The sequence below is a fragment of the Microtus ochrogaster genome, chromosome 16 (genome assembly GCF_000317375.1).
Source record: "Microtus ochrogaster isolate Prairie Vole_2 chromosome 16, MicOch1.0, whole genome shotgun sequence".
NCBI classification, from domain to species: Eukaryota; Metazoa; Chordata; class Mammalia; order Rodentia; family Cricetidae; genus Microtus; species Microtus ochrogaster.
The window spans coordinates 54,367,050-54,394,633 of NC_022018.1; the positions used below are offsets into that span (position 1 = coordinate 54,367,050).

Genomic DNA, 27,584 nt, shown 5'->3' on the forward strand with positions numbered 1-27,584 from the left:
AGCACAGGAGGCAGAGTACATCTATCTACAATAACTCTGCCATGGTGGACAGAATCCTGCAGGTATGCTAGTGACTATGAGGACAAGACACCTGGGCCTAGAGACTCCTGATCATCCCTAAGCAACCTACCAACTATGAATTTGTGACGAACTTGGGCTTGGATCGCCCTCTAGTGTTCAAAGAGTAGTGCTACATCAGCCCACTTCAGGTAAGCCTGGTCTTGTGGATCATAATTCTCATTCCAGAAAGAGAGGCACCTGCAAAGTCAGTGTGAAAAGATGAGTCATGACTCCTTCAGTGCCCAGGTGAAGTTTCACACCAACAGCATCAAGAGCCTTCAATAAACTAAGACCCTGGGGTGGGAATACTGCCTCAGCCATTAAGAGCACTGCGGCTCAGCACATGGTGCCTAGTGACCACCCTTAACTCCAGTTCCAAGGGATATGATGTCCTTTTCTGACCTCTGTGGACACTGCACACACATGCTGTGCACATATATACATGCACATATACACATTAAATAGAAATCTTAAAAAAAAAAAACAAACAAGGGGCTGGAGAAATGTCTCAGAGGTTAAGAGCACTGACTGTTTTTCCAGAGCTCCTGAGTTCAATTCCCAGCAACTACATGGAGGCTCACAACCATCTGTTATAAGATCTGGTGCCCTCTTCTAGTCTGTAGGCAGACATGCAGACAGAAAACTGTATGCATAATAAATAAATCTTTAAAAACAAATGACAACAAAAAACCTCAACGTCACCCTCCCCCCCCCGGAACACACTACATCATAACAAGGTGCCAGAAACTGACCACACTGTAATCAGTATTGAAGAAACTACAAGAAAACTCAGGGGAAGAGTCACAGGAGGACTCAAAGGAGGACTCACAGGAAGATTCACAGGAGGACTCACAGGAAGACTCAGAACAACTGTTCTAAGGAAAGCCAAGGAGCTCAGAGGAAGCACAGATAAACCACTCTGCACTCTAATATGGGCACCTGAGAAGAGGAAACAAAAACACAGAACTCTTTGAGCAACAAAACAAAACAAAATCCCACACACAAAGTGAAAAAAAAAATTGGTAGAAGGTATCAACATCAGGAATGATCAAATACAGGAAGGAATTACTGAGTTCAAGGACAGACTATTTGCAAACAGTTATCTGCAGAGAAAAGTGAGGTGTGATGAAGGTAACTCACAGGAGCTTTGGAACAGCCTTAAAAAGCAAATAGCTACGCCAATGGGGCGGGGGGGAGGTTGGCGGCAAAAAGGACCCGAGAATGCCATCAGGATAGAGGACTTCCCAAAGAGATGGCCACCAAAGCACAGGTCTAAGAAAGTCAACAGTCATGGCGAAACAGATGGCTGGAGTCAAGACTTGCTGGAAGCACATCACAAAGAGGTAAAAGTGAGATTCTCAAGGCCTCTCAGTCTCGGGCAGAATTTGCTACAGAAACTTTACTGCCAGGACAGAGCAGTGCAGGTCTTCAATTATAAGGAGAAACTAAACTTCCAGAAACTTCCAATAAAGAATTCTCTCTACAGCAAAGCTGTATTTAGAAATGAAGGGGTGGGGCTGGAGAGGTGGCTCAGTAGCTAAGAGCACTGGATGCTCTTCCAGAGGACCTGGGTTTGATTCCCATCACCCACATGGCTGTTCACAACTGTCTGTAACTCCAGTTCCAGGGCATCTGGCACCCTCACACAGACATGCATGTAGGCAAAGCACAAATAACACACAAAACAAAAATAAATTAATTTAAAAAAAGGAAATGAAGGTGAAATCTCAAAAAAACAAAAACAAAAACAAACAAACAAAAAGACCGAACTTCTCAGGACAGATCTTTCTTTTGCCAGGTGGTGGTGGCGCACACCTTTAACCATTGAAGAGGCAGAGGCAGGCGGATCTCTGTGAGTTTGAGGACAGTCTAGTCTGCAGAGCAAGTTCTAGGACAGGCAGAGCTATATAGAGAAACTCTTGTCTCAAAATACCAAAAGAAAAAGAAGAGAAGAGTAAAGAAGGGATGAGAAGGTAAAGGGGATGTAGATGATCCCAGACAAGCCAGAGCAGAAAGAATCTATGTCGCCCAGATCTCCTGAGCTCTGCACAGGGACAGAGATACTAACATTGTAAACAATGAGTACAAACCATTCATACCTTCAGAATAATTTTAATCCAGAACAAAAAACCCTGAAATAATAATTATTTTAGTAGGCTGAGATAGTCAACACAGAAAGATGCAAATATGATACCCCAAAAATGTAAATGAGGACTGGAGAGACGGTCCAGTGTTAAAGTGCTTGCTTGTGGACTGAAGTTTGGATTTCCAGAACACATGTAAATGCCACCTGTAAAGAGAGTGTCCCAGACCAGGCTGTCTAGCAAGACTAGTTGTATCAGTGACATCTGGGTTTGACTGAGAGGCCCTGCCTCACTGAAGAAGTAGAAGAACAACCCAGGGTAATTGCAAACATCAACCTAGGAACTTCAAATACAAGCATACACAAAAATGGAAAAAAACATTTAAACGGGAGGAAGGAATACAAGGGCAGTTTCCTTACTAGTTTATTTTTGTTTCGGTCTTATGTTTATGATACTTAAGTTGAAATCATTTGAAAACAGCTTATATTAATGAAGAGATGTTTTTGTAAACCTCATGGTAAATGCAAAGATGCTTGAAATTGTTGACATAATCTGCATGGTCGGCGCTTTCCCCTCGCAGTGAACAGCCACACCATGCGTCTGGGAATTCACCCGAGTTTGTGCACTTGATCCCCACTCATGGTTTCTAGGTTCTTTATTCTATTTTATTTTATGTGCATGCGTGTTTGTCTGATCAGATATATAACATGTGTGCCTGGTATCCAAGGACGTCAGTAGAGAGTATCATATACCTTGGAGCTGGAGTTACAGACAGTTGTAAGCTGGTATGTGGATGCTGAGAACCAACCTGGGTCCCCTGCAACAGCAGCCAGTGCTCTCAAGCACTGAGCCATTGTCCCTGCCTCAGCTCCTACATCCTTAATAAGCAGTGAGACAGGATCAGTAGAGACCTGGAGAGTAAGAAGGGTGAGTGATGAGGGGTGGGTGACTTTGCCAGGCACAATAGCAATGTGAGGTTGTGATCATGACGCAGGGCATGACAGGGCCACAGAGCTGACAGGGAAGGAGACGGCAAGCCTCATCTGGATACCAACAGAAACAATCATGGTGCCAGGAGAGTGGCTAAATCACTGTCAAGCACCTTTTGGTGAGGGTCTTGTAGCTTTGGGCCTGGGAAACCAAACAGTTAAAAACCAAACCAAAATAAAGAACCCCAGAAGATTCCTTCTCCCCTTAGGAGGTAATTTCCAATGCAGTGCAGGACCTGCTGAGCCCGGCAGCACAGTGCTGCTTCAGAAGGAATCTGGATAGAAGGGTGGGTGAAGGCACTTACACGAAAACAATGTCCCCTCTTTTAGAGTACGCAGGAATGGCACTGGCTATGGTGGAAAATCCATACGAGTAAATGATGGCTTCTTCGGTCCTCATAAATTTTGCAAGGCGCTCTTCCAAATCCAGATGGACATCTATTTTACGGAAAAAGTAAAATAGTTACTCTTATAATTCTTTTTCCTTTACTAACAAGAGAAAAGAAGCACTTTAATAGTTTAATTACTGCCTCTTTCACCTTATAGATAAAATGCAATTTAAAAAATATTTATTATTTATGTCTGTGTTTTTCTCACAGCCCACGTGTGGAGGTCAGAGGGCAACTTTTGAGACTTCACTGTCTCCTTCCAACAGTTTAGTTCTGGGGGTCAAACTCGGTCTTCAGGATTGACAGAAAGTGTCTCACCTACTGACCCATTTCACCAGTTTCTAAAATGGAATTAGAAGCAACGACAACAAATCCAAAAACCTCTAGATTATAATAATTCTGGATCCAGAGTTCTTCTGAGACATGTGAGCTGAAAGCAGTTCCCTGTCTCTAAGCATGGCAAATGGAGACCTCAGTTTAGCTATAGGCTTTTTTAGTGTTCCAGAAGCCCGGGAGTTAAGAGCTGATCACACTGCCCTGGAGCAGTGACAGACCACGAAGCAGGGCCTTTGCCTCCTTACCCTCTGCGGTGGGAATCCCACACCCCTGACTTTACCTACCTTACCCACTTCAGCTTCCCTTGGCCACTCTGCTGAGGCTTTGCCACTTACACAAAGCGGCTCTCACACTGTAACAAGAAGACCTTTACACACTCTGCACCAAGACACATTCAAGTGGCCTCTTCTCACAGTCCAGCTAGCGCTCAGGTGTGGAAATGCCACCCCCAAGTACACCAGGGAATTCACGTTCACAGTACTGACAGAAATAGGGCTCTTGTGTAGCAGCAGCTTAAGAATGCTGGTCTAAGTTCACAGAACCACAGAGGGTATGTATAAAGGACCAGCGAGCACAGGAAAGGGAAGTAGAGGAGATGGCTATGGGTGGGTGGGGAGTGCTGGGACAGGAGGCTGAGGGAGGGAACACAGGGAGAGACAGCAGAGATGAAGGGTCACTTGTATGGAAACCTAAGACAGTAGAAGCTTCCTGAAATATATACATATATGAAGGTGATCCAAATGAAGCTGCCAAATAATGGGGAAGACAGAGTCCCAACTGGCTATCTCTTATCACCAAAATAAGCTTCCAGTACCAGGATTGGGTTACATCTAATTGAGTTGTTGGCAAAAGGGATCCCATAAGAATCCTCAAACAATCCAGGCTGTTGCCAAGACAAACTGACTGCAAGGCCCACTGCTGAAGATACCACCTACACACCTCATTGAACACAAAGACGTCTAACTGGTGCCTACATAGAGAGCCTCGACCCCCATCTTCCAGCATCCTTGGTATAAGAAGGTACTCTGCACACCACCAAAGGAGAATCTTAAACATCAAGCCAGCCACAAACCTCTCATCTATAGCCCTGTCCTGCCTATAAGATGTGCTAGGGCATTGCTAGCACAAAGCTTGTGGGAATAAACCAGCCAATACCTGACTGGACTGAAGGCCCACTCCACGAGATGGGACCCATATCCAACACCACTTGAGGGATCAAAACCAGACATTCTGCTATACCCACAGATCAGTACCTTGCTCAGCCATCACTAGAGAAGCTTTCTCCTACAGCAGATGGGAATGCATACAGAGACCCACATGACAGCCATTCTAGGTTGTCAACTTGACTACATCTGGAATGAACTACAATTATTCGTTCCATGGGAGGGAACACCCGTGAGAGACTGATTGTTTCTGTTTGGTTTGAAGCAGGTGAATGCACTTCTAGCATTGTCCTTTGCCACCCCTTTAACCAGGGCCACACCTTCTGCCAGAAACCTTTACGAGGACATGGAAGAGAGAAGCATTTACTTGCTGCGTCCTTGCCCTGGCCTTGCTAGTATAGCCATTCCGCCACTGGCATCGGAGCCCACTTCTTTGGGATTCCAGCATGTACTGAAATGAAGACCAGACAAGGCACCTAGCCTCGTGGACTAACCAACAGTTAAGACTGTTCACAGTCAACCATTGTTGGATTAGCTGGACAACAGACCTAAGTCGTTCCAATTTCTATATGCATTCTGTAAGTTCCATTACTCTAGACAACCCTGACTAATAGAATTCACAAGCAGGCATCATGCGGAGTTAGAACACTCAGCCCTAAATGAGGTGTCTCTAGAAAATCTGTCCCCCCAGGGCTCAGCGAACCCCAGGGAAGAGGAGACAGAAAGAATCTAAGAACCAGAGGGGACAGAGAAAACCAATAAAACAAGGCTTCTAAATCAACCTGAACAAAGTTCATATGAACTCAGAGACTGAAGCAGCAAGCACAAGGCCTGCATGGGTCTGCACCAGGTCATCTACATATATATTACGACTTCCAGTTTAGTGTTTCTCTGATTTTTGTGCCTTCTCTTGGGATCTTTTCCTTCTGTTTGTTTGTCTTCTCCAACTCTAATGTGTTAGTTTTGCTTTATCTTACTCTATTTTATTTTACTATTAAATAATAAAAGTCTTTTTAAAAAAAAAAAAAGTTTTGGTTTGTTTTTGGAGACAGGGTTTCACTGCATAGCCCTGGCTGTCCTGGAATTTATTCTGTCTTTGCCTCCTGAATATTACTGTTAAAGTGTCATATTGTCTGGAGTCTGTTTGTTTTCCTATGAGAGACAGAAAGGGAGTGGGGATCCACATGGGATGGGAAACAGTAATCAAATGTATTACACGAGTAAATAAAAAGAGGGAAAAGAATGTTGGTATGAGAGCATAAAATATAATACTGAACTGACATATTTATTCACTGACATATTTAGTCAATCATGGCTCCTTAAAGGCTTTCAAATCACAGTTGGAGCCCTTAACATGTGCTAAGGAGAAGGACAACAGTCTCCGAAACACCAACTGGCTCAGTCTTAGAGCTTCAAGGTCACTTTAAAATGAGGCATTCTGAGGAGAGAACTGGCAATGTGAGCACCCTTTCCCATCTCACCACAGTGGGCTCACACCTGGAGGACCAGATCGGCTTCACCACATGCTATGTGCAAGATGCACTCAGCTCAGGGAAGGAAGCTGGTTCTGGCTCCTGAACACTAAGGGAAGACTCAGGGGCACGGAGGGGAGTACAGGCAGATCCCAAAGCAGTGGAGGAAGGAATCAGGGTGTGTCCACGGAGAATACTTTGGGTAATGGCCAGAACAAGACTCCTCCAAGTGAAGGATGGCAGGGAGTGCCAATGGCAGATCCCAGATCAGCTAGATTCCTTAAAAGGTGCTAGACTTGTGAAAATAAACAGCAGCTCCCATTTCAAGCAAGTGGTGAGGCAGCATGCTTCTGGTCACAATAGCACTGTAAGGAACAGGAATGCACATATACACTCTGGGATAGAGAACCCGAGTAATAAATTGATGACTTGTTTAGTTCCCAAAGTTTCAGAAACCGCAGTCTTTCCTTCTATCTGACAACACAGATTCTGGCTGGTGTCAGTCCAGCAGAGCAGGTTCTGTGATGGGTCAACAGGGGTAAGTGCAGAACTCGTTTCTCTTGATGTGAGCCTGTGGGTGAACTCCTCCCCACCCAAGGGAGGGAGGCAGCAGGAAAAACCACCAAGGGTATTTCTGTACTACTGATGGCACTGACTTCTGAGTGCAGATCCACCCAGGCCAGTGAGGCCCCAACCCTGCATGGAGTAAAACCCAAGCACTACAGTTTCTAACTCGTATCAGCGGAGAAGAGACCAGCACTGGGAGGTCTGTGCCCCCAATCCCTAAAGATTCTGATGCTTCAAGGTACTCCAGCCCTCCGAGAAACTGGGACAGAAGGTCCAACTACTGAGCTATCCAAAGAGCTCAAGATGCAACCAGGACCCTGGGAGGTTCAGGCTGGGCACTCATCATTGGGTGTACATTCAGACAACTCTGAGACTGTTCCACACCTGCAATGTCTCTGCTGACAAACATGAGTAAGAGCCACGCCTTCCTCAAGGGACTTCTGGGAGGACAATCATTTAGCATGAATGAAACACTCAGAACAGTGCTGAGCACCAAAGTCTAGGAAAAAGCTTTTACTTCAGAAAAGGAAAGTCTGGTTATCCCTTATTTTCCAACAAAGTCACGTGAATTGATAGCAGTTAAAGTTTATCTTCTGTAGGGTCACTTGTCCAGCCTCATTTACAGCGAGGAAACAGCAACCCCCGTGATTGTTTTCCAAAGGAAAGACTAGAAAGCAACCAGCTTCACAATAGTTCAAACTCAATTTGCCATATTTTCTGTTAAGAACTTTGTATTTTTGTGTAAATACTATTCTTTTTCCCTGTTTTTTCTCCCCCTAGCTATCCGGGAACTGGCTCTGTAGACCAGGTTCACTTTGAACTCACAAAGATCCACCTGCCTCTGCCTCCTGAGTGCTGCGATTAAAGGTGTGCGCCACCACTGTCCATCCTAATAACTACTATTCTTAAAAAACACTCCAGGGCACCCGAGAAAACTCCGCAGGTAACGGTGCCACCCACCCGCTGCCAGCTGGACGACCTGAGTCTGAGCCCCAGGATGCACATAGTGGCAGGGCAGAACTGACTCCTGCAGGTGCTTCCTGACCTCCTATAGGGCGTGGCACACACCCATGCCCAAACATAAACAAACAAGTAAAAACTCCTGAGAAGGAGAAGATATTAGCTCGTCCACTTAGCAGACAGAGGCAAGAAACCTCAAATTAAGGCCAACTTGAACAACTTAGTAAGACCTGCCTCAAAATAAAACTACAGAAAAGGGTGGGTATAGTGTTCACTGGTACAGCGCATGCCCGGTATGTGCAAGGTCCTGGAGTTTAAGTCACAGCAATACACATGTGCACACATGAACGCATGCACAATTTTTCTAAAAGTAAAAACAGCAGCACTTCTGTATTCAAATGTCATGAAGAATGTTTTCTATGCAGGACACAGCGGGATTCTTACTGAGATGCTCTAAGCTACAAGCCTGAGGACTGCTCCCCACACCTACAAAACCACTGTCATATGAATGAAGTAAAGCAGCAGCCGATCTAGGAGTCAGAAGAGTGTGTGATCTTCCGGGCCCCAGCCGCAGCCCAGTTGACTAGTCTCACACAAAGAAAGGAATGGATGAAGGAAGGCACGGAATGTTCACTGCTGAGCATGCCACATAACGATGCCTTTTGGTCAGGGCAAGACCAAGAAGCCAGTGTGGATTACGTGTAAGTTACAGCTTCTGTGTACCCAAACAGGAAAGCACTGGAACAAATAGTCACAGCCCACCCTCCTGAGCACACAGGACCTGACTACCCCAGAGGGAGACGAGGTTCTGAGCTCTAAACCATAAGTAAGCGGGAGGGAAAGAGTCCAGTCATGACTTTCTATTTACTTGTAAACCACAATTAACAACATACATAGCTGTACAAAGTAGCAGATATCTTGTATGATCTGTAAACATATGTGTGTTGTGAGCTGGCCACTGCAAGAACTCAGTGTTCAGTTCCCTCTGCCTGTCTTCTGGGAGGAAGGCCACATTTATTCTACAAACAGACAAACTTTAGCTTAATCACTGCTCCACTGTCTGTCTGTATTAATCATCTAACAGATATTTTATGACAAATGATAAAAAAAAGAGCATTAAAAAGCAAACAAAGTTATTTTGCATGTGTGTGTGTGGGGGGGTAGAGGTGTACCATGGTGCATGTTCATGGTCAGAAGATGACTTAAAAGAATAAGCTCTCTCTTCCTACCATGTATGTTCTAGGGCTCTATCTCAGGCCTTGGGGCTGGGCAGCCCGTGCCCTTACCCACTGAGCCATTTTGCAGGCCTGGGAAGATATTTGAGCAAGCAAAGTTACTTCTAGTAAAAGTACAGTAGCTTGTTATGGATTAATCTTTTATACACTGTTAAGATGTGTCTTTGCCAAAGCACCTTCTGATTGGTTCAATAAAAGATCTGACTGGCCAATAGCTAGGCAGTTAGAAGTTAGTTGGGACCTGTGGATTTAAAGAGATCACAGGGAAGGAGGGTGCAGTCATGAGCAGTCAGCAGTCAGAGACAGAAGAGGCAGGAGATGCACATGCTGTGCTGAAAAGCGGAACTGCCACATGGCAGAGTGTACATAAGAAATATGGGTTAGTTTAAACTGAAAGAGCTAGTTAGCAACAACTCTAAGAAATCAACCGGGCATTTATAAGTAATAATAAGTCTCCGTGTGGTTATTGGGGGGAGCTGGCAGTCCCAACAAAAAACTTGGCCTACAAGTAGAACACAAATTTCCACATTAAACCAAAGAAAGCTTAAAAAAAAGGTTCCAAACACACAAAAAAAGAGCCAAATGTGGCTTTCTAGTCTCACAGTGTCAAGGCAGCTGCAGTACAGAGACGACTTTCCCAGCAGCTGCCTGTGGGATGGAGTCAGCCATTGGCCCCCTTGCACTGGCACCATGTACTAAGCCTAGTCCCACCGGTGGCTGACACAGAAGTTCAAGATTCATCTCATGATCAGAAAACAATACAGATGGCTCAAAAAAGACAAATCCAGACAAAAGAAACCTCTAAACGGTCAGTGTGTTTAAAAAGGTACAGGGGCTTTGCAGAGAAAAAAAGACATAGACAGTCATAGAAAAAAAAACTCCTTAAGAAAGGAGTAAAGTAATTACAGAGAAAAAAAAAGCCAGATAAAAATGGAAACTGCACAGGAGCCTGGACACCATGTGTTGTTGTGTTGTCTTTGGAGTTTTTGATTGCTGATAACAAACAACAGCTGCTGAGAGACAACAATTGTGAATGGTTCTGGTTTAAACCAAAATTTAAAAATGTCTTGACTTCAAAATGGAAGTCAAAAGATGTGTTGCTTTGAGAAAGAGGTAGTGCTTCTGTTCCCACAGGAAACAAAAGACTGTGGATTCATTCAAGGTTAAAGATGATCAGGTTTGATAGAGGAAGACCCCCTGAAAAACCCTGGCTACAGACATAAAGAAATAAATCTAGAAAAACTACAAGACATGTAACCTACTCAGGCATAAAACAACAACAACAACAACAAATCATCTTTGGCTAACTTGTGTACAATATACAGTCATACTTGTATTAATGTAGATATATATGTTACCTTTAAAAGTTTATGTATTTTCAGAGCAAGGGCAGCAGACATCAATAAAATCAGAAGGCGCAGGTAACCCAACATTTCAAAATCACCTTCGCTGCAGTTTCCTCAATGTTCTATATCCAGAACAGCTTCAAGACTCCTAGGCGATATGATCCAGCCTCACAGACTATTCTAGCCAGACCATAATCCTCATTTTTTTCTCAGGGTTCCCCAAAAACTCCATCACCACTAAACAACAGGAAGCAGTCTAGAGAAAAACAATGCCCACATTCCCAAAAGATGGGTTACGGCTGTTTGTTGTCATGGGGGGGGAGGGTGTTTACAAATTGTTATTGATCATGGAGCAAAAAAATCACAAAACACCTAAACAGAAAAGTTAGATACAGGGATCACTTAATGAAAGAATAAAGGGGATATGATATAGAAATGATGGGATAAAAGGGTAGATTATTGAATCTACTTTAATTCAAAAAATAAATATTAATCTCAAAATCTTTTACATTGGTATGAATTTTGGTTTATTGGCATAAATTTAAAGTTATTTTGCTTACTGTATGTATATTTCTACTCTTTTTTTGAGGCAAGCTGCTTCTGTAGCTCACTTAAAAATGTATAATTAAGAAATACAGGTTAGTAGTTAGCTACCTATAATAATCAAACTTATATTAGGTATGTTTTAAAGGTTAAAGAGATATACTTAGGCAGATGGTCTTCAAACACGACAAAGACTTATAGAATATGGCATTTAAAATGTTTTAATAACAAGGTTTTTTCGACAGTGAGACACATCTGCTCCTCGTAGCACAAACTTACTTCAGAAAAGATGAAGGGCACTGAAGAAACTCCATATGGAGTTTGCTTTCTTTATGGCAAAAGTTAGCCATTTAGGCAACAAAACTGCTCTAACCTCAAGTGCTAAGAATATACTGTCCAAACTGGACCAGAAGGACGCAAAAGAAAGTGACTGCCAACATTGCCAAGACAAGGTAGAAAGTCCTTCAAAATTCCCTGCTTCTCAGAAATGTCTGTCAAATACATTAGGCCTGTAGATCAAAGTTGGCTAAGCCAACATTACAGATGAACTTTGGGTGACCATCCAGTCACCAGATGTACTTGTTATTAAGTAACATTACAGCCTTCTGGGGTCTTTGATAGAGTTAAAAACTAAATAATTAAAGTTTTCCTTAATTATGGTAAAAGGTAAATTAGGTATAAAACTTTAGACTCTAAGATAAGATAGATAATTTTGCCAAATACAAAAAGAACTGGATATTGTAACTGTAATTCTCACTTGGTAACTGTTTTCGTTGTACATAATTTGACTATGTTAAAGTTTAAAACCTTCCTTTTTAATTAGATAACAGGGGGAAATGTTATGGGATAATCATTTTGTATACCGAGAAGATGTGTCTTTGCCAGGGTGCTTTCTGATTGGTTTAATGAAAGAGGTGACAGGGCAATACCTAGGCAGGTACAGGTTAGGTGGGATTTGGCAACCAAATGAGAGGACAGGGAAGAAAAAGAGTGGAGTCATGAGGCGTCACCAGCCAGAGACACAGAGGAAGCAGGGAATGAACATGTCCCAGTGAAAAAAGGTACCACTGCATGGCAGAGCATAGATAAGAAATATGGGTTAATTTAAGTTGAAAGAGCTAGTTGGTAACAATCCTAAGATATAGACTGAGCATTTATAATTAACAATCACTCTCTGTGTAGCTACTTTGGAGTGGGTTGGTGGGACAGAAGACTCTGCCCACAGTAATTTGTTCATTATCTACAAGTTAAGAGATGATCTACAAGGCAGAGATCGTTGAAAACAGATGCCCAAATGATCACCAAGGAGGGAAAGTATCAAATTAAGAGCAACCTTTGTTGGCATAGGGAAAGTATAGAGAAGAGGAGGCTCCCAACATCTGCTATAGGGCTCAGTGCAAAGGGTGCCAGCCACGTGCTTGCACCCTCAGGGTGATTCACTGCAGGGCTACTGCAGAGGTCTGAAATTCAGTCTGAGATGACCCAAGTAGTTTTCTCTGATTTTACTAAATGCTAAAATTCTAAAGCAGGTCACTATAACTATTCATATAATTCTTTCAGAATAAGGGAAGAAATCACTTGTCTGCCATGTGGCAGGACGGGTGGGAAAGAGTTGCCCTCCCCTACACATAAAACCTGAGATAGGTGGAAAAGCTGGCCCTGAGGTCACAAGGGCAGAAGAGCTGGTCCCCCTTCTCATCAGCTGCAGCACTGGAGAGAGTGGCCCCTATGCACACCTGGACTACACAGTAGAGCTGGACTTGAAGGTACAGGTGTGAGAGAAATGACCTTGAGGATATGAAAGCAGGAGAACTGGCCACGCCCCTTTCCCTTTGCTGTAAGAGGTTAACTAGCCAGGAGGGCTCATCCTGGTGGGGAGTACAGGAGAGCTGGCTGGCTGACCCAACTCTGCAACTACCAAGGCCCAGAACCAGGGTTAAGAGTTGGCCCATCTCAACATTCACCCCATCTGTGATCTGCTGGAGCATGTGAAGGGACCAGTCCTGCAGACCCAAAGCTGCAGGATTCCACAACACAGGGCAACAACAGGATAACCAAGAGGAGTTCCAGTGAGGGTCAACATCGATAGTGTAACAGAAATCAGGGGCCTCGAACCAGACCAACGACTCTGCAGCAAATACATGCAAGAAAAGATGTATGGACAAAAGTGTTTACTGTGTGACTCACTGTGTCACACTGCAGCTTCCATGATGAGGCTGTTTTCTTTCTTTTTTTCTTCTTAAATTTTATTTTGGGGGTGGGGGAAGGTTTCAAGGCCAGAGGGCAGAGACAAAGGAACAGGGAAATGAATGAGATGGAGACACATGATGAGAAAGACACAAAGAATAAGTCAAAAAGAAAGTTAAAAAAAAAAAAAAAACAGAATGAGGTGAGAGAAACCAACCAATGAACCAGGAAAAAAAAAGTTGCTAGAAAACAGAAAAAGAAAGAACAAAGACTACATGTGCACACACAGAGGAAACAACTGAACAAGGAATAAACCAACCAGTACCATTACATAGCTGCCCTGCGTCACATGAGCCTTCAGTTGTGGTTTTAGGACAGATGGGAGTTGCTTGCTTGCAAGTATTTATAAACTGTATATTCACTATCTGCTGCCGGTGGCCATTCAGAAACCCAAACAATCAAATCCAATTTAAATCTAAAATACACTCATTTGGGGGATGGGGTACAGCTCAGGGGAGAAGTGTGTGCTCAGAGCACAAGGCTGTAGTTTGTTCCAAGCATCACAGAAACCCAGACACATTCACATCCACATGAAAGCACAGCCCACACCAACTACGAAGCTATTGGCGACCGACGCCTGCTTGGCAAAGGGAAAGTGCATTGGACAGTCACTGAGTCTGTAGACTACACTCCGGGACAGGTCCCATACTTAGGCAAAACTGGCGCGCAAAAACAAACTCTGGGTTTTTTTTTTTTTTGAGGGGGTCAGGGGAGCGGTGGGCTTTGTTATTTTGTTTTGCTTTGTTTGGGCATTTCTTTTTGTCTTTCCTTTCCCCCCTTTTGAGAGAAAATAAACATAAACTTGGGTAGGATCTGGGAGGAGTTGGGGAACGGAACATGATCAAATATACTGCATAAAAATTTTTAACTAAAAAAATTGAGAAGCAAACAAAAATTAGAGCACAGAACAATGTGTAAAACAGTTCTATTTTTACAAAAATGGGTGAAACATGCACATACAGAAATCATCCATATATGCTTAAGAGGAGCCTGTGCATGCAAACAAAAGTGACTGACAGCTGCTGACTGTGGGGCAGATGGCAGCTGGAGGACCTGGCCTGAAATCTGCATCTGGACCAGATTACTTGGTGAGGAGCGCTAACCGAACAGTCTTTGGTCCACGCCTGACAAGTGACAGAGAGGAAGAACTGGGCCGTTTAAACTACGTTTTCACAGCTCTGGGAAAATTAGGCTTAAAGATTTGACCCCTCCTCTGAGAGCAATATATCTCAATTCCTTCCCAGGTTAACTCCTAAGGAGCAGTGAGGGTCCACAAATGAAAGCTACCACAGACTCTGAAGAAAGCAGTTTTTGTACTCAGACAAACTCACAGAGAGCAAGCCTCATGAATCAGGTGACAGCCACAAAGTCCCTAAAAAGCAGCTTTTCCTGTTTTTTTGTAAACAAGTCCCTACCAGTAAAAACAGGAAGCTGCCCTGCTTGCCTTAGACTTGACTCTAGGGTAGTGGGAGTCTTGGGTCTGAGCTCAGTCCTCTGATCCTGCCACTTGAGTCTGAGCTGGCAGCTGGGACACTAGGCCCAGGCTTAGGGTAGAAATCCGCGAACTGTGTGACTGCAGAGAAAATGTAACTACCTGGGCATCCTTTCTCTTCTAAACAGTCAGATGATGGGGAGAAAGAATCTCTGAGTTCTAGCTCTCGGATTCTGGGCACCAGCTGTCCTCATCTGTTCCAGCATGAAAAAGGCAACCATCAAACAAAGAAACAAAGGAAGGGTCTCTTTCATAAAAACATGTTACCCACTGGGATTAAGACACAGAAACTCCTTAAGTGGAAATGAGACGGCCTGGCCTCCTAATCCAGAAGGCTAGTTCCAGGGTTTAGCCACCAGAACACTGACTGGCATTCCAGAAGCAGAGGGCAATGTACATAGTGAAGTCTCTGAAGGCTGAGTTGGGAAGCTTCTGGTACTTGCTATCTTGTACCACCTAAGGACTCAGGGAGCCTGTGCCAGGGTCTCACACACAAAGACACGAGTGACTCTTCACCTCCATCGCAGAAAGGAAAAAAAAAAGCTACAACCTCAACCCAGTAAATGTATTCTCGCCTTTCTCTGTGGTCCTGACTGCCCAGGGCTTTTTATCAGCCCTGCCTATAGACCAGGTACATCCTGCTGTTAGTGCTTGCCAGTAGACAGTGGGAAAGTCAGGTACAAGGCCACCTGTTCTGTGGGCACGGCACTGTTGCCTGCCCTTTCATTCCACAACATGGTGACACTAGACACGGACTGCCACAGGATTACAAAGGGCAGGCCCCGAAGCTGGACCTTTCACCCAACAACTGGAACGCACAACTCAGTCTCCCCTAGCCCCAGGCATCAGGACTCCGGCAGCACACCCTCTCAGGGCACTTTCTCAGGCCCGACAGCTCTTCCCCTATAGCTTCTACCACGTTCCCAAACACAACTAACTGAAAAGCAAGAAAACGCACTCGCACTCACTCAGCTTGAGGGTTAAGAATGCTTCCTAAGGAGCTGCAAATGCAAACTGATCTTTCAATGGGGTCTGAAAAAGAATGTGACTTACCAAACGTGCCATAAAATCCTCGTGGTCCACAGGTACCCACGCCGTACTTCTTTAAAGATGCTAAAGCTGCGGCCTTTATGGAAGCAAATGTGCTAATGATTTCTTCTGTGTGGTCCTGACGACCCTCCCCCGCCCCTAACTTTCCTTTCTTTCCTTTATCGATAATTCCGACAAGCCCAGGCAATACTTCCCACTCTTGGGCCCTCTTCTGCCTTCCCCCCTTTCTTGTAACTACAGCAGTTCTAATGGGGTTTAGGAAACAGACCAAAGACTACTAGTTTCTCCTGAGGATCTGCAAGTCCCAGTCCTAACAGGAGCTGGGAAACTTGTGGATGCTCTCTCACTACTGCCCGGGTCGGGCTTCCTAGGTTCTCTGGATGTCACCCACACTGAGCCCACATCTGCCCTGAATAGTTCAAGTCCAGATTTTGATTCTGTCAGACCCCGTAGTGTGAAACTGTCCCTCTCAGATGACCCCACCTGACTTTTATGTCATTTCTGCAGCTAGCAAGGTCCTGTCCCACTTCAGTATCAAGCGCTACTCACCTTAACCCGAGGGTTGGCCAGCAACCCAAGAAAATTAAAGGACGCAAAGTTTACACATTCTTTTCCATTGACCACGATGTTGTGGGTTGGAGGGCTGGGGAAAGAGACAGAGAGGGGTTTACTTCAGCACCCATCTGAGCACAGGAGGGCAAGCACAGCACAGCTATGCAGTCAGACCACTCTATCTGCCCTCCATCCCTTTCCTTTGTACTTTTTCATAAATTAGGGAATGGTAAATTTAAAGTCAAACATCTTCCTATTAGCTCTGTTCTTTAATAAGCTCCCTGTACTTAAAAAAGAGTAAGATGGTAGGGAGTTGTGGGAAAGCCAGCTCTTTGCTGATGTAAGGAGACAGCACAACATGACAGAACAGACAGAGGCCATCAAAGCATGGGCCAAGCGAGGAGAGGGATTGTGCCCGGAACTGTGGCTTCAGTGACACTGCTGACGCCTGTCTGTGGTGAGCCAGAAAGGACTGCACACTGCTCTCAGACACTACTTATTTATTTGTAACAGAACTGATAAATCATGAGAAAAGAGGTACAGAATTCTAGAAAGCCAGAGAAGAGACTACCTGAAATCAACTCACAGTACTAACATACAAAATGAGAGAAGACTCAGGGAGGCAGAGGCAGGAGGAGCGCCGTGAATCTGAGGTTAGCCTGGTCTACATAGTGATTTCCAGGTCTTTCAGCACTATACAGAGAGACCCTGTCTAAAGAAAACAAAGCAAAGCAAAAAAGAGCCTACAGAAATATAAAAAAGCACATAAGGACGTGGAGAGCAGCGGAAAAGTTACAAGTCCCGTGAGCAGACAGTCCAGAAAAAAAAAGAGTAGAGAAAAAAACAAAACAAAATAAGACACATGTAGCAGGTGGCAGGGAGGTAGTCATCTCTGCTCTCTGTCACTCATCTGGCAGTCAAGCAGACAGAAAAATGTCTGAGATGCAATGTCTTAGCAACAATAAAATGCACGATGCAATGGATGTAAGACACCCTGAAATAAATAAAACGTTTGCTTTATTAAAAAATACTAAAAATACATGTCATGATATTTAGTATTATAAAACACTGGTATTTTCACTGGGCCTCACTTTCTCATGATGGCCTCAAACTTACTATGTGGCCCAGGCTGCCCTTCAGTTCCTGAACTCCTCCTGTTTCTGCCTTCCAAGTGGTATGACTGTCTACAGCTGTGAGCCACCACACCCAGCAACACTGTGTATCTAATATATAATATGGGCAAAACCTAAAAGACACAAAGCAAATCTCAGCAAGGACACAGGAATTGTTCAGAAAGGAACACAGTTTCCAACAAGAAAGCAATCAATCACAAAGCACTAAAGACAGACAGTCCAAAGAAAGCAACGTTCTTGGTTTAAAAGGGAAGAGAAAGCTTTTTAAAAATCAAAATAAAAAATTGAGAGCATTCAGGTATCAAAGGCAAGTGCTAAGAGCTGGTGACTGCTCAGTGGTCGAGGTGCTCACCACAAAGCCCGACGGCCCAAGTCGATCCCGAGACCGACTTCTGAAAGCTGTCCTTTCAGCTCCGTGGGCATGCTGTGGCACGCATGTGGATGCATGCACACTTCAAATGGAAACATTGTTTAAAGTGTCAAACTCTTTTAACAGCACATAGTAAAAGTAGGGGCTATAGCTGGACAGATCTTAGGAAGAACTTACACCCCTCTGCAGAGATCATAACCCCTTGTCTACACTTTCTAAAGCTTTAAAGTAACAAAACTCTTCAGGTGCAAACCCATCCCAAGCAGAGAGGAGGTGGCAGTGCTTCCGCCTTTCCCAGGCCACAGGACAATGCTCATTTATGTGAGAAGTAGATAGAGTATTTTTCAAAATCTACAAATCTGAATGTCTGCTCCTAAGGGATCAGAAAAAAGACTGAATCCTCACTAGAAAAAGTAAACGCTTAGAACGGAGTTCAACTAAGCTGGTCAATCTCAAAAATGCAAAAAGAAGGCAAATCCCTCGTAGAACTCAATTTAAAAAACACCGTTGAAGAAATGACCCTGGATAAAGTTCAGTGTGGGTATTTAAACTCTTAAGAAGGATATACAAATTGATAAGACTATCTAAATTATGTAGATAACACAGAGGACAATGAAGGCATTGTCTTTGAGAACAGAAACCAAAGTTGCATCATACTTTCTTACTGCCCAGCTTATCACAAAAGACAACAGTGTGTGCAATGACTTCATTTACATTAACAAAATCAGTCACACTATCACCTACAAGGCCCTGGATCACATCACCTGTAGACTCCCTACTCATGAAACTACTGGAACTGTTGGTGGAAATGACATACAATGTGTAATAAAATACAAGCAGGCAGAGACACTGATGAGAACCTGATATGCTGACAACCTCAAAGTAGAATATGTGACCCATAGTACTTAGGGCATGTACCAGTATTTCCTAGTGACAAAGCTGATACATGATATGTAAAGGTGAATTCCAGATTCTTTTTCTTTTAATTTTTGGTTTTTCAAGACAGCGTTTGTGTAGTCCTAGCTGCCCTGAAATTCGTTCTATAGACCAGGCTGTCCTCAAACTTACAGAGATCCACCTGTCTCTGCCTCCTGAATGCTGGAATTAAAGGCATGTGCCACAGAATTCCAGATGCCAGGGAACTTAAAAGATACTCTAAAACAGACAGAAGCAAATAAAGAAGAGTCTCAGTCATCTAAGGGAAGGAGACGCATACTGCCAGCTGCTATAGCATGGATGTAAGTCACTGAAGTCACTAAGCTCAGCAGATGAGCTACACACAAAGCATCACACTTTGCACACTTTCGTTCCTATGAAATACCTACAAAGTCCAGTCTGCTCATAGGGTAGATAAATACTGTCAGGGCCTGGGCAGCAAGTGGGGCAGGAAAGAAAAGCTTGGGATTGACTTGAGGAGGAAAGAAAATGTTCTAGAATTAGAAAATGGTGATAGTGGCACACCTCTGTAAATACAATAACACTTAATTATTTTAGCTGAATAGTTTAAAACAATGAATTTTGTGCTATGTGGATGTTCAGTAAAGCTTGATTTTAAAGAATAAAACTGAACACTTTCATGCCAAATTAGTATGTAAGCAAACAGGCATTACATCAACAGCAGTAAAACATAGTTTCTCAACATCATGAGAAACAGCCTCATGACAGGGTCACAGTTCAGTGTACAATGCTGTCTAGCATACAAGGTCCAGGTTCCATTTCTACCACCACAAAAACTGGTAAAATCACCAGTGTGTTTGGTTGGGGACATGGCTCAGTGGTGAAGAGCCTGATGCTCCATTGTGTAGACCAGAGTCCAGATCCCAGCATCCATATTGAGCAGCTTACAAATGCCTGCCACTTTAGCTCCAAGGGACCCAACAACCTTTTCTGGCCACCACAGGCCCCCACACATGCAAACACTTCTGTATATTCTCTCTCTCTTTCTCTCTCTTTATCACACACATGGACACACAAACATGTACACACACAGAGAGAGAACTAATCAAACTGAAAAAATTAAAAACTAACTACTGTGTTGCCTCTTCCTAGTTCTCTACCACTGAGCTACAATCTCAGTTTATTTGTTATTATTATTTTAAAAAAGTAATTTATGGAGACAGGCTTTGAAGTCACTCTGTACCCCAGGCTGGGCTTGAACCCAATTCAAGTCTCTTGTATTGCTGAAATTCCTATGCCAAGAGGCCTGGCCTCTTGTAGCTTTTATAAGCAATGTACATAATGCACTTGATTTTGATAAAAACGGTTGGAAAAAAAACGATGGATAGTGAGGATCAGTAGAGAACATGAGTGTGAAATAAACACAAACTGAAGATAAACACAAGACATAGTCCAGACTCTCAGGAGTCTGTCTGTACTCCAATGGCATGAAGGAGAAAATTAAAGAAAGGCCTGGAACAGTCAAGTGCCTATAATCCCAGTGCGGTGCTGGGCTGTTCAGACAGGAAGATCGCTGGGTCAGGCAGCCTAGCCAAACATCAGTGACAGCTTTTCAGGCAGGAGACTTGTCTCAAGGGAATAAGGCAAGAGCAGCAGGAAAAGACACTCGACCGCTGACCTCCAAATATCCACACATGTCAGCACTGGATGTGTGTACCTTACCTGCTTACCCACTCTGGGAGAGAGACAGACAGAGGGAGAGGAATGGGTGGAAGAAGGGGAAAAGAAGGGGCCAATGTTTTCAAGCCAACAGACAAAATTATAAGGCTTCTCTGAGCAGCAGGAGCAGGACAGGAAGTTCTAGAAGAAAAAAGAAAAGAAACCTAACAGATGGCATGACTGAACAATGGAGATGTACAGTTCTGGAGGAAGACACAGATGGAATGCAGACTGTTGAGCTCAAAAGTAAACCAAGGATGATGTCAACGCTAGGAAAACAAAGAGAAGTGTATGATAAAGTAGTCACTCAGCATAGGCTTCTTTAGTGGCAATATGGCCAGAGACAGAAAGCTGAAGCAGAGCACAATCTACAGACACGCCATGCTGCAGTTAACAGGGAATGGAGGAACAGGACAGTGCACACAGCTGAGATGTGTACGGCTAAGCTTCAGGCTCTTCCTGCAGGTACCCCAGGTGCTGAGACAGTAGAGGACCACAGCAGGCCACTGTACTTGCTCTAGACCACCTTTTCCTAATCTATGCAGAGACCAGACAGTGAATACTGGAGTCCTGGGGACATTGAGATCTGCTGTGTTTATAGTCAGTCTTTAGTTCCACCACCAATCAAAATAAAACAAAACAAAACCTCAGAGGAACAAGGGGGAATCAAGAAGCAACAGAGTACGAGTTAGGAGAGAAAGAGAATGTGTTTTAAGGAAAACAAAAAAGATAATCTTCAATTCCCAAATTAGAGTTTAAAAGATTCCCAGGCCACCCCTTGAAAAAAATTGTCTTCATCTAATAAGGGTGAAGACCACCCTTCACACGCTTGGTAACAGAACTAAAGCCAGGTCAATCACTCCAAGCAGCAAGGCCAAGCAAGTCACCCGGAAACGATGTTGTAGTTGAGAGCAGGATGGTTTTTTGACACAGGAGGGACGAGAGGTTCTGGCTGCCACTCTTCAATCAGTTCTTCCTTTTCCTACAGAAAAAGAGGCGTTAGAGTATGCGTGGCTCAGCACGAGTCACCTCACACTGGCTCTGGTGATGCCAAACTGCAACATTGCAACAATGAACAGCGTGCCACAAAAACACCCCTGCCAGCTGTTGTGGAGAGCGTAGGCCATCCTTGTTGTGTTCGGGGTACTTCCCACTCTTACTTCTTTCCTTATTACAGATCATCCCCTTTCTCATGCAGTTTTTGGGTAACCTGACAACTTAAAAATCTCATTTCTGTTTAGGATTTCTTCCATCTTACCACACATAACACAAAAAAAAATCCTAATTGGGATGTGGGTATTTCCAACTCTGAATCCCCTTTCTGAAGACCACATGGAGGACTCTCCTCTTGGCCTCAAGGACAGCTCACATAACCTGTGTGAGACACTGGAGTCCAGGAGCTGCACACGCGCCCCTCAAGCCATCTCCCAGCAGGCTGCAGTCTCCTCCAGTGAGGCTTTATGCCTCTTTCCTCAAGCTTCATCTACTCCGATGTTCCTTACTGCCTGCTCTTCTTTTTTTTTTTTTTTTTTTTTTTTTTTTTTTTTTGGTTTTTCGAGACAGGGTTTCTCTGTGGTTTTGGAGCCTGTCCTGGAACTAGCTCTTGTAGACCAGGCTGGACTCGAACTCCCAGAGATCCGCCTGCCTCTGCCTCCCGAGTGATGGGATTAAAGGCGTGCGCCACCACCGCCCGGCTCTGCCTGCTCTTCTTATAGTCAATGTTTTAACATCCACTACAGAGTCAAGTTTCATTTTGCTTTAGAAAGATGATGTACCTCCCACATACCTTGAATAAAACAAGCTTCATTTCTTTTTTTTTAAATATTTATTTATTATGTATACAATATTCTGTCTGTGTGTATGCCTGCTGGCCAGAGAGGGCATCAGATCTCATTACAGATGGTTGTGAGCCACCATGTGGTTGCTGGGAATTGAACTCAGGACCTTTGGAAGAGCAGGCAATGCTCTTAATCAACTGAGCCATCTCTCCAGCCCTCAGCTTCATTTCTTACCTTAGCTGTAAGGTCAGAACGCTCCTGCAACTTGTAGGTTTTAGAGAAAACCAGTCTGATTATCCAAAGTATTAGAATTCCTTCCAGAATGAGATGGTATGCTGGAGCCTATGAGGGAGAAAAGCAAAGGAAAGTAGTCACTTCAAAAGCTGTAGGGAAATTCAGTCCACCACAGTGCTGCCTCTCCTGAGGGTTGCACTATTACTGTATACACCTCACTGCCAGGGCTTCCTTAAGGGCTCTTCATGCCTTTCCCACCTTAACAACCGGCAGTTACTCCATCACATGAAACCCCCAGCACTTCAGCTTTAAAACCTTTCAGTAGTGAAAAAGAGAAAGAGGTAAGACCTGACAACCCCAACAGTTAAAACAACTCTATCATGTCTTTCAGATAATTTACACTTTTACTGGCAAGAAATGTGTATAAGGAAACTGTACACACCTAAACACACCTGTACCCACCATGGAAAAGCTAATAAAACTACGTGCAAACCAGCTTCCATAACTCTTAAAGTTTTGCACATCTTACTGTATTTTCCCTACCCTGCTGCTAAATCTCCTTAGACATTAGACAATGCAGCGTGGATGGGTGGGGGTGGCAGTAATAAATGCTTAAAGGAAAGTGGCTCTCTTTTCTATCATGAGAACCAAAGGATTTCAACCTGTTTCATGATGATAGACACAAAGATATCTTTATTAAAATATTTTATTATTTTATGTGTATAGGTATTCTGTCTGCACATGTCTGTTTACCACATGTGTTCCTGGCACCTGCAGAGATCAGAAGATTCCCCTAGAACTGGTTACAAATGGCTGTGAGCCACCATGTAGACGCTGGGAATTGAATCCAGACCCTTGCCCAGAGTGTGGAGCCAGCATAGTAAGATGGAATCTTGGCTAGTCTACTATCTTGTCCTCTACATAATTTCAGAATAAAGGCATGGAAGAGTTTATGTAGAAGAATCTAGACACCTATAACCCTTCAGTTACTGGCTGGATTCTCTATTCCAGTGGGTTACCAACAGAAAAATCATTTAAAACAGACATGTTAATCTGGGTGTGATGGTGCACACCTGTAATCCCAGTACATGGGAAGCACAAGCAGCCAGATCTTTTGACTTTAAGGCCAGGATGGTCTACATAGCTGCACCCTATTTCAAATAAACCACCACACAAAAAAGAAACAAGCCTTTTGTTTTGTTTTGGAGAGAGGTCTCACTACGGAGCCATAGCTGGCCTGGAACTCATTATATAGGCCAGGAATGCAGGGAGTAAAAGTATGAGCCATCTCCTGAATTCAATTCCCAGCAACCACATGGTGGCTCACAACCATCTGTAATGAGATCTGGTGCCCTCTTCTGGCCTGCAGGCATACATAGAGGCAGAATGTTGTGTACATAATAAATGAATAAATCTTTAAAAAAAAAAAGTATGAGCCACCATACCTGGTAAACCCAGGCCTCTAAAAGTTAGGCATGATGGTGTGTGCTTGAAATACTAGGAGCATCTGAAGTTCAAGGAGAACCCAGGCTACAGAGTGAAACATTATCTCAAAATACAGCCATGTACTTACAAACTCAAATACAGAATAGATCAGCACTGAGGCAGAAATACGGGATGACATTTCACCATAGCTAATAACAAAGGAGCAAACAAAAGCCATACCAGACTGAACTTTCCTGTCAATGTGAAAGTACCTTTAAAACTACATAGATGACACACACATACACATGTGCACATGGATCTTTATTTTTCAGATATACTTTACAAGCCTCAAATTCTACAAAATACACAGAAACTGAGAACAAGAACAGAAATCTCTACTTAAGATGACCTAAAACTTTTACTGACCCTTCTTAAACATAATTAACTTAAGAGTAAGTCCAGATAACCCTGATTTTCTCAATAACTGGATGATAGCAGGCAAACATCTCTTCAGCTAACAAACCCCATAGAGAAATTACCCTAAGATGAAAAACTAATAGTCTAAACAATTATTCAAATAATCATAAATACCAGTTTTATTTTTTTCTCTCTACCTAGGAAATGTGACACACAAAGAATTTTCCGAAGTCTGTGTTGGTCCCTTTTGGGGAGTAAGAAGTCACACTGTACAACAGAAAATTACTCATTTCTTAAAAAAAATAACAATTATAGTGACTCAGTAGCTATAACTAGCCTAATATTGGACCTCAGTATAGATTAGGAAAATCAAGTACCCTCTGTCTCAAATAATTTTCATGAAGAAATTCCCGGTAATCTGAGTTTGGTGCCGTGTACTTAATCCCAGCACTTGGGAGGCCAGGGCAGCCTGGTCTACAAAGTGAGTTCCAGGGCAGCCAGGGCTATACAGAAAAACCCTGTCTAGAAATAGCAAAAGAAACAAAGAAATGAAAGGAAGAAGGGAGGGAAGGCGGCACAGAGACATGGGAGTGGAGGACGGGAAGGAAGGAAGAGAAATTCCAGAGAGTTCTTGCAATGGAACATGGTCATTCCTCAGAAGAAGCAACTTTGGATAACATTATCAAATAAAGTGAAATTCACTTCCAACTAATGTGAGCTCTCTATGCACCGGGATTTGTCTGCTCGCTCAAACAGCTTGGTCTCTGGGCTTCAGATTCGTCTGGTCTAATACATACATAGTCACTAGTCATATATGGTCACCAACATTCACATTAAAGTGGTATTACAAACGCATTGCCAGTGCCTATTATCACGTGAAATTAGAGAAGGCCGTGTTGAAGAGGCCCTGAGACAGAAGACATACAAATTCTATAGGACATAGCAGGGAAGCTCAGTTGTTCAAGAAACCAGCGTCCTCCCAAGACTGGCATTTGTATTATCCATTTTTTTTACATAGCTGAATGAAACCACCATAACCCTTTAACTATTCTTTTAAATATCCTTCAAAACGTTATATATTCATAATATAGAAACTGTGGGCAAAAGAATGTCTACTCCATGCTCATAAATTCCCAATTACTCCGCCTTGTAAACCACTCTCGCCCGCCCTGGGCAAAGTTTGTAATTTATGATAGGGCATTCCTCCCACCTAGATCGCCCACTCCCACAAACCCCGTCTGGCCATCAGTTCCAACTGTGGTTCTGAGGACTCGTGTGTCCTCGGCACCCCTCCCAAGAGCTGCTTTCCTGCGTGACTCCAGGAGGCGAGGGCAGCCGAGGCTCTCTCCCCTGCGCTCCCCGGGAGCAGTAAGCTCCGTGGATCCGGGCCGCGGGTCATTAGACCCGGGCCGCGGGTTCACGGGTAGTTCTGGCTACCGACGCACCTCGTACAGCGCCTGCACCATCTCCACCAGCACCCACTGCTCCGCCACCGTCGCCATGGTCAGTCACCCGGCTTCCGGCAGGCGGGTCACAGTCGCGTCAAATAGTGCGGCGGCGCGGACTAGTGACGTCACGCCAACGCGGGGCGGGGCCGCGGGAAGTTGTGCGTCGCCTCCTCCAGGGTGTGCGTTGTTCCTGAACCGGGACGTGAAGTCGGAGGCTCAGAGTCCTGAGACTTGAACACCTTCGCTCAGTAGACTTTGTGTTGAGAGAATTAGTTCGTGGCCTTTGTTCTTGATGGTCGGCTGTGCACAGGGTTATTGAGATGAACGAAATTAGGCCGGGGGAGGTGGGTGACACCTCCTATTTTAATCCCATCTGAGAGGCAGAGGAGCTCATCTTCTGAGTTCTAGGCTAGCCTGATCTACATGGCCAGTTCCAAGCCAGACTAGGATACACAGTGAGACCTTGTCTCAAAATAAAAACACACAAAAAAGAAAAAATTAAAACAACAAGAGGGAAATACACTCTTCCCCTTTAGAAACAAGGAACCCAGTCATTCAGCATTATTAAAATTAACCCATAGAAATCTACATAGTTTCTTCCTCAGGGCAAGATGAGGAGTCGTTATTTCATAATGTGGGTATGTCTGGTTGTTGTCATGGTGAAATACGGTCAAAATGCTGCCGTGAAGGTTTAGATGCCACGTTTAATATGCACACCGATTTACACTTCGTGATACTTGTCCAGACGTGCCATTGGTATAGCAGTTTTATTATTTTTTTTAAAGTGGGAGAGAACTAAATTCGGCCCGGAGAGATAGCTCAGTCAATAAAGAGGACCAGAGTTCAATCCCCAGCGCCTTATAAGGAAAAAAAAAAAAAGAGCGATTCTAGTATGGGGAGGTGGAGCAAACAATTATCTTGTTGGGAGGGGCTTCCTCCCAACACCAGATTAGGCACAAACCACACCCAAACACCTGTTTTCACGGGGAGATCCTTTATTTAGCAGGGAAGAAAAGTTAAAGTGGCTGCTTTCTGACTCGGGCAGAAAACAGCAGCTACTGACCTCACAGGTGCAATTTTTTTTTTTTTTTTTTTTGATTTTTCGAGACAGGGTTTCTCTGTGGCTTTGGAGCCTGTCCTGGAACTAGCTCTGTAGACCAGGCTAATTTTTAAGAGGAGGAAAAAGGGAGGATTGTGTTAAATTGGGCTGGGATGTGGTGGTAAAAAAATAGGGAAAAGGGGGAAGGGACATTTGTTCCTGAGGGACAAAGGACTGCCTCAGGATAGAGAGGAGTCAAATGTGGCACACAGCAAAGGCGGTTTATAAAGGTCAAGAGGGAAGGAAGCTCCGTGTTAGGATGAGGTGTTTTTAATTGGGCATGTTAATTAGGCGTACCAAAAGGGACTTTTGATTGCTGGAGTTTGACAGCCTCAGGAGGAGGAAGTAGTCAAATAAGGTAATAGACCTTGGTGACTAGCTTTAGGAATGTAATCTAACAATTTTTAGCATGGCAGAGGGAATGGGGGAGGAGGGCAAGGCCTGCCATAGCCACATGCTCGAGTGGGCCAGTGTCCCTTCATCTCTGGGTCAGCTACCCTAGCCCATTTGGTGAGGTCCAGGCCAGAGACAGCCCCTGTCTCAAAAACAAGGTGCATGACTCCTGAGGAAAAACAAACA

The 27,584-nt window shown here is 43.9% G+C and overlaps 1 protein-coding gene across 2 annotated transcripts in view; it reads right to left on the minus strand.

Moving 5' to 3' along the window:
- Positions 1-25,983, minus strand: part of Sptlc1 (serine palmitoyltransferase long chain base subunit 1) — a 44,631-nt gene extending 18,648 nt beyond the window's left edge. For both annotated transcript variants that reach the window (XM_005355188.3, XM_026783066.1), the window contains exons 1-6: positions 25,904-25,983; positions 22,617-22,724; positions 21,492-21,586; positions 16,483-16,576; positions 15,937-16,009; positions 3,439-3,571 (exon numbers count right to left, since the gene is read on the minus strand). In XM_005355188.3, coding sequence (XP_005355245.1) covers positions 3,439-3,571; positions 15,937-16,009; positions 16,483-16,576; positions 21,492-21,586; positions 22,617-22,724; positions 25,904-25,960 — 560 coding nt within the window. In that variant the 5' untranslated portion in view covers positions 25,961-25,983. The remainder of the gene's footprint in view (positions 1-3,438; positions 3,572-15,936; positions 16,010-16,482; positions 16,577-21,491; positions 21,587-22,616; positions 22,725-25,903) is intronic.
- Positions 25,984-27,584: the final 1,601 nt, after the last annotated feature.